Raw genomic sequence first — 15,902 nt, 5'->3', positions numbered from 1 at the left:
GCAGGCGGGGAACGTTGGCTTCCTCCGTCACTGAAGCAAGCAAGCCTCATGTTCGCTTCAAGCTGCCTGGCTGCCGGCCGCCATCTTGGTTGGCAGTTAATTTGCATATCGCCCTGATTAGCCCATGGAAAGGGTAGCAGAGGTACGGCTAATTACCATTTTTCTCTATTATTAGATAGGATTCCTGCCGACTCTCATGGGGAAGATAGGAAAGGACCCCTCAGAGGCCTTTGGATACAAGTGGAGGGGCTGGACACTGTGGAACGGCGGGGCCTCTGCAGCCAGTCAGCTGCCCTGGGGAGCCTGCTCCCTGCACCCTGCAGGCTCTGACGGCTCTGGATTCACCGCTGCATGTGTCCGGGGAATCCTGTCTGCGTTGCAGGGGCCGGAGGGGGGCTGAGGCCGGGTGGGCTGAGCCTGGTTCACAGTAACTCTGATGGTTGGTGGCACAATGGGACCAAGATCTGAAATTCTGGAACTTCCCCAGGGCCCTTGCTGCCCAAGAGGAAGCTTTCCAACACCCAGCTCACAGCAGTGAAGGCTGAAGCAGGTGAATGGAGGCCTTCGGAACAGCGATGAGGGGCCTTCCTGGCCTTGTGTTTTCCTCACCAGCTTTTATATCTCTGATGCGGATATGAGTCCTGAAGTGCTAGGTTATTTGTCCAAGGACACTCAGAAAGACAAGCATTCCAAGCTCTTCTTTCTTTATTGTTGCTTTTCTGAAAGGCAGGACAAGAACAATCCAACGTGGCGTGGGGAATGCTGTGTCTTTAAGGAGACCAGTGGCTGGGAGCAGAGGCTCCCAGGGCCTGTGCCTCAGTCCCAGCTCCAGAGGGGACCCGGGGGTGCCTCAGGAACTGAGCCTTGCTGGGGGACACTAAATCTGTGGGAGCGCCCCGGGCACCACCCAGAAGGGGGACTCTGGCTTGACCTTGCATGGTTTGCAGATCCTCACACGGTGTCCTGGGAAGGAGCAACGGGCAGACACAGCAGGCAGAGCCAGGGGTGGAGAGAGAGGAAACACAATTAAGATTCACTTCTAGACACAATCTTAAAAACAATCAAAGCATGAATCAAACTCTACCCTCCTCCCCGAGGCACAGAGAGAAATCCAATTTCCTCGCAGGAGATGGAGAGAAGGTGGCTTAGCTGCTCGGTTGGCTCTGTCAAGAGCAGAGTCCATGGAGGCTGAGGGCCCGGGTGGAGGCCCTGCCCACATGCAGGCCCTCGCCCCTCAGACCATCTTCCAGCAAAGTGTGTGTCAGAGCTGGGTCCCATTTATGGGACGAATAATCCACAAAAAGAAAAAACTGCATGCACTAAGGTATTCTTCAGAGTTTTGTTTCCAATAGTGAAAAATTTAATAGTAATAACCACTATGATTATGAAGATTATGTTGTAATATGAAAAAAATGATTATGATGTAATGTGAATTTTAAAAATTAAAGAATGATATACAATAAAAAATAAAACCAGGCAAACATTTTGCATGACAAAACAAAGGAAACACGAATGAGAGGGTTATTAAGTTATGGTAATGGGATTATTCTTTTTTTTCTCCTTCTGTTTCCAGGCTATTACTATGCAAGGCAGTGAGAGGGTTAAGAACATAGAATCTAGAGCCAGGTCATTTGGCAGAGCCAGCTTTACCACTTACTAGCTGTGTGACCTTCAACAAGTTACTTAACCTCTCTGTGCTTTGGTTCCTCATGTGTAAAGATGGCCATAGTAATAGTACCTAACTCTTAGGATTATTAGGAGGTGGGGCCTAAACAGCTGCATCTGACCCCAACCTAAATGAGTTAGCAGATGTAAGTGCTGCACAGCAATTGCTATATGACTACTAGCTATATAGAAAGTAAATTTAGCTATCATAGTTTATCCACGCCTCCTGTCTCAATCACAAATAGCGCTAATGGCTTCTATATCTGTTCCTATGTGAAGATGCCCTTGTCTTCCCAGTGATCATCACAGCCACACACAGGTGAGGTCTATGCTGACTCACATTGTGAGAACCCTCAGCATTTCTGTTGGGGGCCCGTGGTTGAGCACTGCTCCCCTCCCCCGACCCCCACCCTGCAACCCCTACACTCTCTTCTCTGGCTCCCACAGCAGATGGTGTGGTTGATTGATTGCCAATATGATCACAAGTCTCCACCCCTTCTTTGCAATGTGGCTGTGCAGCTTCCCGTCAAGACATGGGGTCTGCTTCCCTGCTCCTTGAGGCTGAGTGCTGGTGCGGGGCTTCGGCTAACCATGAAGTGATGACGTGGAGAGGAAGCTGGGCCAGTTCTGAGGCCTCAAGAGGCTTAAGTGCTTCTACTCACAGAGGTGAGACCTGCAGCCCCATATGGGCTGGCCTGCTGGAGGGAGAGGGACTGTGTGGAAGGTCCAGTTGCCCGAGTGAGACCATCCGAGACCTCTGAGCCCAGAACCGAGAGCCCAGCCAAGATCAGCAGTGACTGAGCACAGCGAGCACAGCAGAGCTGCCAGCTGACCTGGGACTCACAGAAAATAGTAAACACTGGTTTGACCACCAAAGTGGGGAGTGTTTGCTATGTTGCTTTGGCGAATGGACATAATCACAGGGAATAAGGCCACTAATCCAAACCCTCTAATTGGACAGCATGGGCTGACCACCCTCTCTACCTCCCCCTCCAGGGACCATTGCACCGAGCCCTCCTATACCCATGGTACCACCCAAAGTTGCCGAAATCTGCAAGTTGTCACACTCATGGCCCTTTGTGTCGGCAGTCTGGGCCCCTCCCTGAAAACAGGGCCCATCCCATGGTGGGAGGAACTCCTCTGTGCCCCTTCACCCCAGCACCACCGAGGGTGATGGTTTTGCATGGGAGTGCGGTGGCCCCGAGCTCCCAGCCCTCAGCCTCGAGGGCCTTCGCAGGGAGGCCCCCAGGAGCTTCCTCACTGACGGCCTCCGGGTGCGGAGGGGAGGGAAGGAGGCCTTCCCGCTGGTGGGGCTTAAACAGCTGCCATCTGACCCCAACCTAAGCCCGATGCCCTTCAGTGCTCACGGCCAGCAGGTGGAACACTGCTTTAAACACTGCGCTATGACAGTGCAGCTGTACAGGTTGCTGCCCATTTCTAACACTTGAGAAAAAGACTGTTTTAGTAAATTGGTAAGTGTACTCCAGCAATCGGCCACTTGGCACATTGATTTTTGAAGATGATTTTGTTGGGTTGACCCAGAGTCCTATGCCTGGCACTTCCTGTCCCTGTCCCTACTCCCCTGAGCTTCATCTTCATTAAATCCTCCTGAAGGTGCAGTGGCAGCCTCCACATGGCGAACGGAGGTCTGTCCGCACTGCCAGGCCCCGTGCATGCGGGTTCCAGGCCCTGGCTCCACGTCATAGACACGCGCTGTCCCTGCTGGCACTTTAGAAAAAAAATGCTTCCTATCACCTTCTTGCTCAGAAATCACTGCTGCTGACATTCTGGTGTAAATGCTCCCAGGGTTCCAATCATAACTATGTTTGGTGAGTGTAATCATGCAGGGATAGATAAAGATACAACATCTGTTTCACCTGCAGGGAAACAGAGCTCAGGAGAGCCTGGAGGCTGAGGAGCAGCTGATGTCCACGCATGGGCCACAGCCCGCTGGGCGCAGGGACCGCCTCCAGGCCACCTGGTTATGTTCTCTCTCCAAAGATAGGCGCATGGACACTCTTTCGTCAGTACAGAGAGCAGAGCCAGCACACCCAGCCCGCTGCTGGCCACACAGCACGAGCTCCCACGCCTGGCCGAGAACACATGGCTTCTGCTCTCAGCGTGCACCTTGCTCCTCCTGACCCCGCCGTCCTGGGCCCGCTCACACTTCCTCCCAAGAAACAGCAGGCACGTGGAGGGCACTCCAGGCCGCCCCCCTGGCTCCACCGTGGCCCGTGGCTGGTGAGGCAGCTTCAACTGTTACACCGACCCCAGCGAGGAGCGAGGTGGCCAGCAGGGGGAGCAGGTGGCTGACTGAGAAGGTGAGTCCGCAGTCCCCTGGGGCTAAGTGGCTTCATAAATGCGCTGCGGGGAGCCGGCTCTGGGGGAAGCATGGCTGCAGTGGGAAGAGTGGACACACCGGACTCCTCGCTCTGCCTCAGGCTCAGTTTCCCAATCTGTAAAGCAGTGACAATGCTTCCCCGTCGTTCCCAGGGTTTAACTGAGGTTGCATAAGGACACAATAGAAATGTTTGTTTTGCTCTTCTTGTTCTAAGTTGTTTGCAAATTTCTGCAATGGAATTTAAAAAATATACACACTGAAAGGAATCCCGTCCAACACGAGCTGGCTGTTTCGAGGGAGCCGTGTGCTAGCATGTGCTATGCATACGTCCTTAACTCCCCTCCTGCCTCCAAGCAGGTGCATCCTGGGGAGGGTCTGAGCACGCCCTTCTCTCCGCATGGGGTAGATGCTGCTTCTCTTCCCTAGATTTCTGCCTTATTTCTTTCATGAAACACGGCTCCTGCGCCTGGTTGGGCCTCAGGTGGGAGCTGAGCTGCAGGCAGCCCGTCAGCAGCTCACTCTCCACCTGGCCTGGGTGCTGGGCGCCCTGGGCTCAGGGTGTGAGGTCTGGTACTTCTACCGGCCCCTGCGGGAGGCGGTGCCCTTCCTCAGAGGAGTGGCCTGAGGCTGAGCCACTCAGCTCCCTCTGGTGCACAGGCTCTTGGAGCTGGTCAGGCCTGGCTGCCAGCCGTGGGCCCTGCAGGGGACCTTGGGCTGCGGGGAGTGGGGGCAGGTGCCCTGGCTCTGTGTCAGGCCTGGCTGATGGCAGGCTCTGCAGCTTCCCCTGAAGGACTGTGCTTGTCCCAGGCTCTAGGACCCACCTACCACAGGTCAGCAGAGGCCCAGCACTCCTACCTCTCACCGGGCCAGCCCACGCCCACGCGTCAGTCTGCCCCTGGCGTGGCTGGGACCTGGGTGCCTGCAGCCTCCCCCACTGCACGCCTCCTGCCACCCAGCATTGCCCAGGCCTTCTGCCTGCCTGTACTTCCCGGACTCTTGACCTGCAGCCTCATCCGCCTGACCTCTGCGCCAGCTCCAAGACCAGCCCTGCCTTGGTTGGTAGCTTCCATGAGCACCTCTCAACCCTCCCTCTGTCCTCCATGCCTTTCTCTTGCACATCACAGACCCCCTGCCTGCACCCTCTCTCTCCATCCTCTGTTCCCCATTTCATAATTGCATCCTGTTCTTTCTTTTGACAGAACATATTGAGTTCAAAATGATTCATTTATTGACTTTGGGGCTGGGGTGGCCAGTTTCCCCCACAGACGGGAAGCCCCACGAGGCAGTGATCCTATCTGTCTATGGCCCCTCCATACCAGGTCGACCCCAGGCTCGGGCGGGGCTGATGCCGCCCCATGGGGTGCGGTGCTCACCTTTCTGGGTCCTCAGGACAGGATCCGGAACTTGGGAACAGCAGAGCTTGCCTTTCCAGGGCTTGGCAGGAGGCCGGGGGTGCCTTCTTCCTGCGGGCGGACACAGGGGGGCACTGGGCTTGGTCTGTGCAGGAATGACTGGCGTGAGCTTTAGTTCTCACGGCTCAGGGCTCAGACACACTGCTTGAGAAAGCTCAGGATGGGCTCTGGGAGGACCAGGTAAAGGAGGGGCCTGGAGGGGATTTACTTTTTAGGAATATAAAGTAGATATGGAGGGATTCTCTGCCCCCAGAATCTGTTTCTCATGTTCTCGTCCGAGAAACATTCACTCAAAAGTGTCTCTGCCTTTTGACACCATGGCTCTCACCATGGCAATTGAGCCTAAGACAGTAGCCCTAAATATAGGAATTGTTTTATGTACACATATGCCTTTGCCACATACCTAAAATAGTGCAAAGTTGTCAACCATCTCAATGTCTAAGCATGTAAATTCATCATGCACATTCACTTGATGGCAAGTTATACCTAAAACATAACAGTTAAATAGCACTGCTTTGGAGAATCTGCCAGAGATATTCCTAAACGGACGGGAAACTATGGGGAAAGAGCTTCATCTTCATTAAATCCTTCTGAAGGTGCAGTGGCAGCCTCCACATGGCGAACGGAGGTCTGTCCGCACTGCCAGGCCCTGTGCATGTGCGTTCCAGGCCCTGGCTCCACGTCATAGACACGCGCTGTCCCTGCAGGCACTTTAGAAAACAAATGCTTCCTATCACCTTCTTGCTCAGAAATCACTGCTGCTGACATTTTGGTGTAAATACTCCCAGGGTTCCAATCATAACTATGTTTGGTGAGAGTAATCATGCAGGGATAAATAAAGATACAACATCAAACATGCAGGGATTTATCAACTACAAAAAATGCTGGTATGCAATACTGAAAAGAAATAATCAAAATGTTGAACATGGCTATTCTTGCAGCATGAAATGATGGGTGTTTTCACCCCTATGCATATTTCTTTATCCCCAACCCCAATAAATGTTAAATAACTGCAACCACTGAAACAAGAGTAAAAGTAGCAGTTTCTAGAGAAGTTAGGCAAGAAAAAAAGCTCAAAATACTCAGCTATCTGATGGAAGAAGGCGGGAGAGATAGATACTCATATCCACAGAGGCACAGAATCGCCCCCACTTCTAAACCAGCGCATGTGCCCTCTCATGCCTTCTGCCACAATGTCTACTGTGCATGAGTCTGGGAGATGTTCAGACTCAGATAACCTATTAATTAATTTATTCATTCACTCAACAAACATTTACTGTGCTTCGAGCGTGACACAGGACAGCACAGTGGCCCTTGAATTCTAGCGAGGCGGGACCTCGGTGCAGAGCGATCTGGCGGGGAGCCCCTGTCTGGTCTGCGGGGAGCCTGCCCTCCCTCCGCCTGTGTGTGCTCGGAGCTGTGAGGAGATGATGGCGAAGGCACCCCGCCGCCTTGGTGTGACACTGCGGGTAGAAGGGCTGCACAGACTCAGGAGGAAGACCGTCTTTTGGGCCCAGGACTGCCTGCCAGGGGCCTGCCCTCCAACGTTTCCTGATTCCAGCCTTCCCTTCCCGGTGCTGACATCCCGTCAGGCCCAGCACCCCGGACGGTCCTACCTTCCATGGAGAAGACGGAGAAGCAGAGGAGCAGCGTGCAGAGCAGGCTGCAGAGGACCAGAGCCCGCATGGTGCGGCCGGGTCTCCTGTCCGTCCCGGGAGGCAGCTGAGCCCCGGAAATCCTCCCCAAGGACACCGAGTCCCGGGAGAGGTGTTCCCAAATGGGCAGGGCCGCAGCAACCTTGAAATTCTCATAAAGAGCAGAGCCAGCCCCTCCCAAAAGGAAGAAACCAGCTTTTCAAGAAGGTGAGAGCCTGGTGAGCTGGAAGCAGAGCTGTGGCCCAGCCCAGGGAGCGCCCAGTGGGGCCTCAGTGGCCAGAGCAGGAAACCGCCAGGAAGAGCCTCTTCCCTGGGTTGAACATTAACTTTTAGTGTCCGTGATCATTCCATCCGCACAGCTCTTCCTGCTCCTTGTTGAGCTGTGGCCCGAGGAGGCCGGTAACGCCCGGGGCAAAGCCTAGGAGGCCGAGCCCTGGGGGAATGTGGGAGGCAGAGAGCCGGGTGGGTTCTGCTCTGCCACACGCAGCCGCAGAGCCTGTGCTGACTGCGTCCCCGCGGCAGTGGGCACAGGGCTGCCTTCCTCGCAATCCAGTGAGGAACCGGGTGTGAGGAGGGTCTGCTGAGGGGCGTCCCGAGACTCCGTGGCCCCCTCCCCGCGCCAGGCTGAGTGCTTGGCCCCGGGGGCGCGGAAGGCGCCTGCTGGCCTCGGGCTTTCTTAGTGGGGCCGCTGTGCAGATCCACAGAGTGCTTCCCCTTGTGCTCGCATGTCCTTCTCTCCGCCCTCCTGTCTGCCCTTCTAACCAAGAGCAGGCTCTGCTCGGCCCACAGGCGCGTGGGACACGGCGGCATCTGGTTCAAGCCTCCAGGTCTGCTGCTCCCAGCAGCCCATCCAGATGCTCACGCTGCCCAGGACTGGCAGCCGTGCCCTCCGCAGCCTCCTGCCTGGAGCTCAGGGGACAATTTAGACAAGAGTGTCAGTCGGCTCAGTGAGCCCATCAGGGCCCAGGGGATGTCATGACAGTCAGCCTGTAAGCTTCTGTGTGTTTAAAACATTTTTAAACCATCCACACAAAGGGGCTACTGGCTTGAGGTCCGATGTCCCGCTGATGGTCACCCAGCCCGTCTGGTTTCCTTTCCAAGCGATTTCCAGCCTTGATGGCCACGCTGAGTGGGCATGGCCTCAGCGAGGGTGTGGCCAGGAAGACCTGGGCGGGGGGCCATGGTTCCTATCAAGAACTATTGCCACTGTTTTATTTACTTTTATTGGGTGACTTGGGTGCCACCACCAAGTCCTCTGGGAGATGGCATACCTTTGGCTGCACTCACCCATTGCCTGCTGAAACAGCTACTCTCTGTACTGGCAAACCAGCGTCAGAGGGGAGGAAGCCCACCCTGGCCCAGGGCGGCAATGCAGTCCAACTCAGACTTGAACTCTAATTGCTTTGCACGGCAGAGACAGTAGGAGGGACTGGCTACTGAAGAGAGGTACTTGTCTGCTCCAAGGTCCAGGGCTTGAGTAATTTTGCAGACCCTCAGTCACTCAGCTATTGAGTCAGAAATAGATGCCAGCTTCTCAACACAGAACAGAATCATAAGGACACTGAGAGCTAAGAGCAGGAGGACTGGCTCTCTTGGCTTCCATTCCCTGCACAACCACACACCCTGTTCTCAGATTCGCAGGTGCTCCTGGGATCGCATGCTTGGCGGGAAGGATGGATTCAGATGTCAGAATCCCACCTGCTTTTAAATGCTTATAAAAATTACTTCAGCAACCTCTGCCTGCAGTAATTTAAAAACACAGGGTATAAAGTGCAAGTTCTACCCCAAGCCCCACTCCCCAAAGACAATCCCTGCTCTCGGGTTTTTACCTGCTTTCTTAACATCTCAAAGACAGATGGCTGTGGATGTCTTAATTTTAAAAAGGAAGAAATGTCTCTGGCTCTTTAGAATATTTGAAATCTCATGTTGAGCTAAGAGAGGTAAAAATGAGAAGCATTTTTAATAGGAACATCTGTTAGTTTTAAGCATATGCAGTTTGGGTACAAAAATAATCAAGCTTGAGGTGTTGAATAATGTCCAAAGATGATTTGACACTTGGCAGCCTCCTGAGAAAATGTCTTAGAGGCTCACCTAACTCACACAGGGGGGATGCCAGGAAGGAGACAGTTTCCAGTCAAATTTCTGGTTTCTAATTAGGAAACTGCCTGAAGCGCCTCCCCTTACACCAGAGCCTTAGGTTGGTCCCTCCCTTCACTCTGGGCCACCACTCCTCTCCCCAGGGGCGTTCCTGGCCCTGCAATGACGCTCCCTCATTTGCTTAGCAAATTCCAGGTGAATTTATAATAGGAGGAGGGGTCAGACTCCTGGGACCACTTCAGTGATCCTTCAATTCTTTTCTCACTGAATTCTTCCCCAGCCTCAGAGACACGGGCATTTAGTTTCATCTTGTCACAGGGAAACGCTCCTCCCCTCACAGGAAACATTATGGCAACTTAGCAGCAGCCTGTGTGACTCCAACGCTGAGGTTCTTTTCTGACATGTTGGTTCCACAGAGCTCATGGGATTGACAATAACCTACATGCCACCCTGAACATGCACAAACAACTAAGGCTTCCTCTCTGTTTTACCATTGATCTGCGCTTCCTCATAAGCCTCTAGCCTGCCTCTGGGGTCAAGGCTGGTAAATCCTGTCTGTTCCCTCTGCCCTCACCTGGCTGGCCCCTCGGTTCCCGGATGCTGTGCACCCTCCCCGTTACTCTCTCTCCACCACTGGGAGGCCATCCACCCACAGCCCTGACAGCCGGCCACCTGCCCACCATGGTGGCTGCCAGCAGGACTTGGGCTCCTCCCGGGGCTCATGCTGGAATGCTGCCTTCTGCTCCAGGACACAAGGGGGCCGTCTTCCCGCCTGTGGCCACTCCCTGTCCTGCTGGAGCACCTGTGAGGCCACTGCCTCTGAGCCCCCTGCCCTCCTGCCCTTTCTCTCCATGGAGGCTCTGGAGGGGGACTCAGGACCCTGGTCTTCTAAAAAGCACAGGTGCCACATGGCCCAGGCTCTGCTGCAGGGCAGTGAGAAGCTAGGAACATGCCAGGGCAGGAGGAATAGGGAAGTTGAGACAAGAAAGTTAGAACAAGACCAAACAATGTGGGCAATTTGCAGCCAGCTTGTAAATAACAAGCCATTATCTTCCCCAGCCAAGCACACTCACTCACACTCCGGAGCAAATGGTTAAAGCCTCCCTCAGGAGAGAATGCAGGAAAGGAGGGGGAGGAGAAAGGAGAAAGGCGGTTTCATTTCTTTTACTCAGCAGAGAAGCCAGCATCCTCAAGGCTGGACAAGATAAAGCGGCAGGCACTTCTCCTGTGACCTAGGAAGGCCACACAAAATAATAAGGAACCTTGAGAATTAATCTGCACCAACATATGCAGCAGGGAATTCTGAAACCTGTAGCCAGGAGGGTACATAATGCCTCTGACCCCCCACCCGACCTGCTCTGCAGATTAGCTGAGTGCCTGTCTGCGCTGCATAAGCCAGATAGGTTTGCTTGCCTTGCTTCTCTGATAAATGTGCATGCTTTAATAAATTAGCTTTATCACAACTTCATCATCTAGAGTCCCTCATTTAAATTCATTTATAGGAGCATGAAGAGAACTGAGGTGGGGGCAGGCCTCTCCCTCTGACTTGGGCTGTCTGATAGCACCTCTTCGGGGCCTTGGGCTACATGGATAACCAGAACTCTGCCACTGAGCGGCCCTGGAACAGCTGCGCAGCTGTCCTGTTCCTTAGTGTCTGTTGTGAATTACAAACAGCAGCTGCGGCTGGAGAGGAACAGATCCTTTTGAAGAGAGTGCAATGCTAACGCATCCTGGTATCTGAAGATAATCTTTCTTATTATTAGGTGGTTGATTGCTGGAAGTGGGGTGCGACCTGTCTCCAAAAAATAGCAACCCCCACTTATGTCCAAGGATGTATAGTGCTTCTTCAATGTAAAGCAAGCATGTCAAACTTGTGGCCGGAGGGCCCCACGCCTTGTTTAAATGAGGCATGCGGCCCACAAGCCGCAAGTTTGACATGCTTGTAGAGCAATGACTGTGTTTTCTTGCCACAATTCAGGACAAAAAAATCCCCACTAAAATTCAGGCCTAAATGGCGGGTGCCAGCACCATTCACAGCTGTGGATTCTGACAGAGAAGGGAGAACTCGTAGAGCAAGCATGAGGCGTGGGCCACAGGGAGAAGGGGGTGCCAAAGTCTCTGCTTTTGCCAGCCCTCGGAGCTGGCTGGGATGGATCCTGTCAGTGTCTGGTCTCTGACTTGCAGGGTTGACAGCAGGCTTCCCAGAAAATAAGTGTCAGCTTTTCCCATCCCCACCCTCCCACCTGGCACCACAGGGACAGGGTGATGTCTGAGGTGCGGCCAGGGCTCGGCAGTCCTGGGGAAACTTCAACGCTGGGCTCACTGCAAACAGCCTGTCAGGCTACAAGCACCTTGAAGGCTCTGGGTCCAGTTCCACTTGGAGATGAGACGTGCCAAGGCCTCAGGGTGGAAATGTTCTGCTTTCATGGTTCTTTTGAAAAGTATGTTTCAATGGACTTTCTCACCATATGTACTTTCCTTGCTATAATATATTGGAAAATACAACAAACACCTCATTTTCCTACCAAGTGCCCCTTTCCCTGCCACTTAGAATTAACAGTGAAGATCCTGCCATAATTTTTCCAACTTCTTTTTAAATGCCTTCTACTTAGAGGTAGGTGATCACATACTTTCCCTTGCTGAGGCACCCAGGACGGCGAGGGTGACACAACCTGAGACACAAAGAGTCACGGGCACATTTGGTGTGTTGGCAGAGGTTGGGTCCTCTGCCAGGTAGGTCAGGATACTTCCCATGATGCTGTGTGTGGGGGTGTCCCAGACATTCCCTTCCCACCAAAGCAGAAAGCTCCTTCCAGCCACCAGCCCTCTGCAGGATGTGGGGGAAACCTGCCTTCCTGTGGGCATTTGACACACCTGTCCCTGCTCTGCACTCCTGCAGCATTCAGTCTGGATTATGCTTTTGAGTTTCTAGATAACTATTTCATAACTACCTTGGGTCATTCGTTGCTGTTTCTCACATTTTCACGGCATGGTATCTAATACAGCATCTAATATATATCTGTTGACTTAACTCTTAAGGAGGGACTTTTGGTGATTGACAGTTGTGTTTGTGCCGGAAACTCCCCACTGATCCTAGGGGCTTCCGGCTCCAGCACCCCCTGCTCTTAGCCAGCAGCACCTCGGCCTCCTCCCGCTCGCTCTCTCCTGCTGCCACCCTGCCTCTGCCCATCAGATGCCTGTCTTCTCGATGGCCTGATGGCAGGGCAGACAGGGCAGACACAAGGACTCATGTTTCTCCCCACAGCTGGTGCTGAGTTAGTTCTTTCAGGAAGCACCAAACTGAACCAACCTAACAAATCCCTGACTCTTCCTAACAAAGTCAGATCAAACCAAATCATTCATGCTCTCAGCTTCCACTGGTCTTCCTGTTTGGGTCGTTCTGCATTCAAGCCTTATGAGACACATAACTGGGTGGGGCTAGGCTAGTACTGTCTTGTGAAAGATTCCCTCTGAATCATCAGGAAAAGTTCATTGCTATTGGCAATTACCATGATTATCCTTTAGATACCTGTTCTTACAGAATAATGAACTCTTGGGAAATTATGGAAAACAAATCACTGGAAAACACCGCATTTCTTCAGTTCTAAAATGCCACTGATTTTAAGATACACTAGTTCTGTAAAAAAAAAAAAAAAATTGAAACCAAGTGTGAAAAATACTGCATCTTAGCATTGAGGTAACACGGCTACTGAGTAAACGAAACTAAGACATGCCCACCCTCTCTATGAGATCACCACATGAACCAATTTTCAGCAGCTGTGATGCTACGCACAATCCCACTGGGGCACACAGGTGAGCAGCCCACGTGTTCCAGGCACATGTAAGCCTGGTCTGGGGGAACAATGGCCAACTGACACCATGCTTTAGCTGATCAGATAGCTTTTACACAGGTCTCAGTGGAGAGCATTTTTATTTTTAAAATATATTTTTATTGATTTCAGAGGGAAACACCAATGAGAATCATTGATTGGCTGCCTCCTGCACGCCCCCTACTGGGGATTGGGCCCACAACCCAAGCATATGCCCTTGACTGGGATCAAACCCGGAACCCTTCAGTCCACAGTCTGACGCTCTATCAACCAAGCCAATCCAGCCAGAGCAAGAGCCTTTTAAAACATTGTTTCCAGACTTGTGTGCCTCGTTTTGAGAACTAATGACAATTTGGTCTTGCCAGAAAATATCAATTTTGTATTCCTGGGTGTAGCCACAGGTACTCCCCAGCTCCCAAATGCATCCAGTGAGGTTGTAACACCCTCCACCCATCAACCTTCCAGGTGAAGGTAGAAGGTGGAGGCCCCTCAGGAGGACTGACATCTCACAGGTGAGGAACCCGTATGAGCTGTGAACCAGGCAGAATGGAAGGTGAGGCCGGAAGAGACTGTGCTGGACCTGCCCTCATGCTAACTGGCCAGCAGCCCCGGGAGATACTGGCCAGATGGCCCACACATCCCCTCCCCACTCAGACTTCTGATTTCATCTTTGCTTCTGACACAAATGCCCCTTTGCTGCTTTCAAGTGTTAATACTGGGGGAGTTTTCTCCGTCTTCGTGAGCTGCTACACTGAAGAGCAAGTCCTCCAGGTCAGAGCCTTCATGTCTTCTCCTGAAAAATGGCTTCCACTTTGAGTGACATAAATTGAGTACATTTAGGGAGGAGTCCATCTTATCGACTACACTCACATTAAAAAAAAAAAAAAGGCTTGATTTGTAGCTCCAAGTGCACTGGAACTTCTGATACTCTATAAAAAATAGGAGCTGAGCCCTAACCGGTTTGGCTCAGTGGACAGAGTGTCGGCCTGTGGACTGAAGGGTCCCGGGTTCGATTCCGGACAAGGGCATGTACCTGGGTTGTGGGCACATCCCCAGTAGGGGGTGTGCAGGAGTCAGCTGATCGATGCTTCTCTCTCATTGATGTTTCTAACTCTCTATCCCTCTCTGTAAAAAATCAATAAAATAAAAAAATAGAACTTGAGGAAGTAAAGCATCACCACCATTTGACCGAGGTCAATTCCTTTTGATAAACACTAGAATGCTAATGTCCTGGGTGTGTTCAATAGACTCCCAGCCTGCCTATTTAACTGGTACAGTGCTTTTGATTCTCAAATAGGATTCCAGCCCTATGGCATTCATCACAAACTTCCCAGTGTAACAGGTTAGGAGGATCATTCAACTCTACCACTTTCTCCTTCCCAGCCATATGATCTTGTTACAAAAATTAAACCTGGGGGCTTCAGTGTACTCCTTTGCAAAATGAAGACAGCAGCACCTAGTTCAAAGGAAGGTTATCATTTGTGCAAAGGGCTTACCACACACACACACACCAGCCTCTCTAGACTACTGGGATGATACAAATCTTGGGTATCATTTAGTTTCAGGAACTCCAATGTGGGCACATTCTATACAGATGAACAATTTTAAAGGAAACATGATGCTAACACTTCAAAGAGCACAAAAAAGTCCAAGGGGTCAGTGTTCTAAGCACAGAACATACGTTGTGAGCAGGAAACCAGGTTTCAAGGGAACTTCTCATTTCTTGCCATCTTTCTCCATGTTCCTCCGTCATCCTCCTGCTGTATGAATGCCCGTTTTGCGCACTGTAACTACTGTATGTACTTGAAGCCTTCCTCCTGGGACAGCTTGGAAACTCAGTCCTTTGCTCTCGTATTGACACCATAACAAACAACGGCTGTTTGCACGGAGATGTGCCTCCCCTGGCCAGCTAGCATGGTAGACACACTTTTTAATGAAAGGTCTTCACTGTCTTAGCAAAGTCAGAAAAAGTAAAAAACTAGGTCACTAAAAAACCAACACCCTTGATTTCCTGGATTAGCTTCTGCCTAAGAGCCATGCTTAAAATTATAGTTTGTTTTGTGTGTGTGATACCATCCAAGCATAAAGATATAAACTCTGGGCTCCAAAATGTGACTGAAGACAAAAGGACCTTTAAGATTTCACTTTAAGGTCACACTAACATTGTACCAGAAGCAAAGTAGGAAAAAATAGAATTGTTCTCAGGGGGAAAATAACAAAAACAAATAAACCACTAGCTAAAATGCCCAGTGTTTACGAAGTGACAGCACATGTCACCTGCAGGTGGGCTCTGCTGTCCTCTTTATTTTAGATGAGCAAATGGGCACAGTGCCGTGAAGTAATGCCTGGGTCATGTAGGAAGTAAGTCCAGCTGTCAGTGCATGATCGTAATCACACTGCACTATATATACTATATTGGGAAGAGAATAAGCTGCTTTCTTGAACAAATCCCCTATTCAAAAAATATGCATATGGTTCAGCTGGAAAAATTACAGACCAATCAACATCGGAACCTTTAATATTTCAAAAATAAGTGTCCTCGGTAACTTGATGTGGTTAGAATAGTTTTTTTCTGGATTACTGTAATAAATTCTTGTCAAACACACCAATCATCTCAATAATCATACACACTTACTTCATTCATTAAGAACTTCCAAAAATAACTCTTCTGTTCTCAAACACTTACAAATGTCACAAGAGAGTTTAGGAACAGTCTATGAAGGAGAGAAGGAAAATTCTGCTCGAGGACACTCTCATGAAGCATTCTGCCCATTACAATTCTGACTGATGTACTCCATGAAGAAAGAGTAGCTTTGCTTTCCTTCTTTTAGTGCTTCATCTGAGAGGGAACACGAGAAACCAAGTCTCAGGAGAAAAACTCCTTTCACAGTGTAAACCACAA

At 51.3% G+C, this 15,902-nt stretch overlaps 1 protein-coding gene across 3 annotated transcripts; it reads right to left on the bottom strand.

Moving 5' to 3' along the window:
• Positions 1 to 685: 685 nt before the first annotated feature.
• On the bottom strand, positions 686 to 7,348 carry LOC102252796. 3 transcript variants are annotated; one of them, XR_001363047.1, is made up of 4 exons: positions 7,035 to 7,348; positions 5,380 to 5,469; positions 3,808 to 4,002; positions 686 to 963 (listed from the first exon to the last, which is right to left on the bottom strand). XR_001363047.1 is itself a non-coding variant. In XM_014543621.1 (3 exons), exons 1-3 carry the CDS (start codon positions 7,102 to 7,104, stop codon positions 771 to 773), a joined length of 387 nt encoding a protein of 128 aa, XP_014399107.1. In that variant the 5' UTR covers positions 7,105 to 7,317; the 3' UTR covers positions 686 to 770. The 3 variants fall into 3 exon arrangements, 1 of the variants encoding a protein (XP_014399107.1); XR_001363046.1 differs by lacking the exon at positions 3,808 to 4,002 and having other exon boundaries at positions 7,035 to 7,266; XM_014543621.1 differs by lacking the exon at positions 3,808 to 4,002 and having other exon boundaries at positions 5,380 to 5,503; positions 7,035 to 7,317.
• Positions 7,349 to 15,902: the final 8,554 nt, after the last annotated feature.

Source organism: Myotis brandtii, unplaced genomic scaffold (genome assembly GCF_000412655.1).
Source record: "Myotis brandtii unplaced genomic scaffold, ASM41265v1 scaffold33, whole genome shotgun sequence".
In the NCBI taxonomy this organism is placed as follows: Eukaryota; Metazoa; Chordata; class Mammalia; order Chiroptera; family Vespertilionidae; genus Myotis; species Myotis brandtii.
Note: the sequence above shows the minus strand (reverse complement) of the source record. Positions and strands in the feature narration are given on the sequence as shown.

Excerpts from the sequence above, each read along its gene's own strand:
- LOC102252796 (XM_014543621.1), bottom strand. The coding sequence starts at position 7,104 with ATGCGGGCTCTGGTCCTCTGCAGCCTGCTCTGCACGCTGCTCCTCTGC. Across the intron at positions 5,504-7,034 it reads CTCCGTCTTCTCCATGGAAG|ACCAAGCCCAGTGCCCCCCT; the intron begins GTAGGACCGTCC and ends ATTCCTGCACAG. Across the intron at positions 964-5,379 it reads TGTCCTGAGGACCCAGAAAG|GACACCGTGTGAGGATCTGC; the intron begins GTGAGCACCGCA and ends GCTCCTTCCCAG.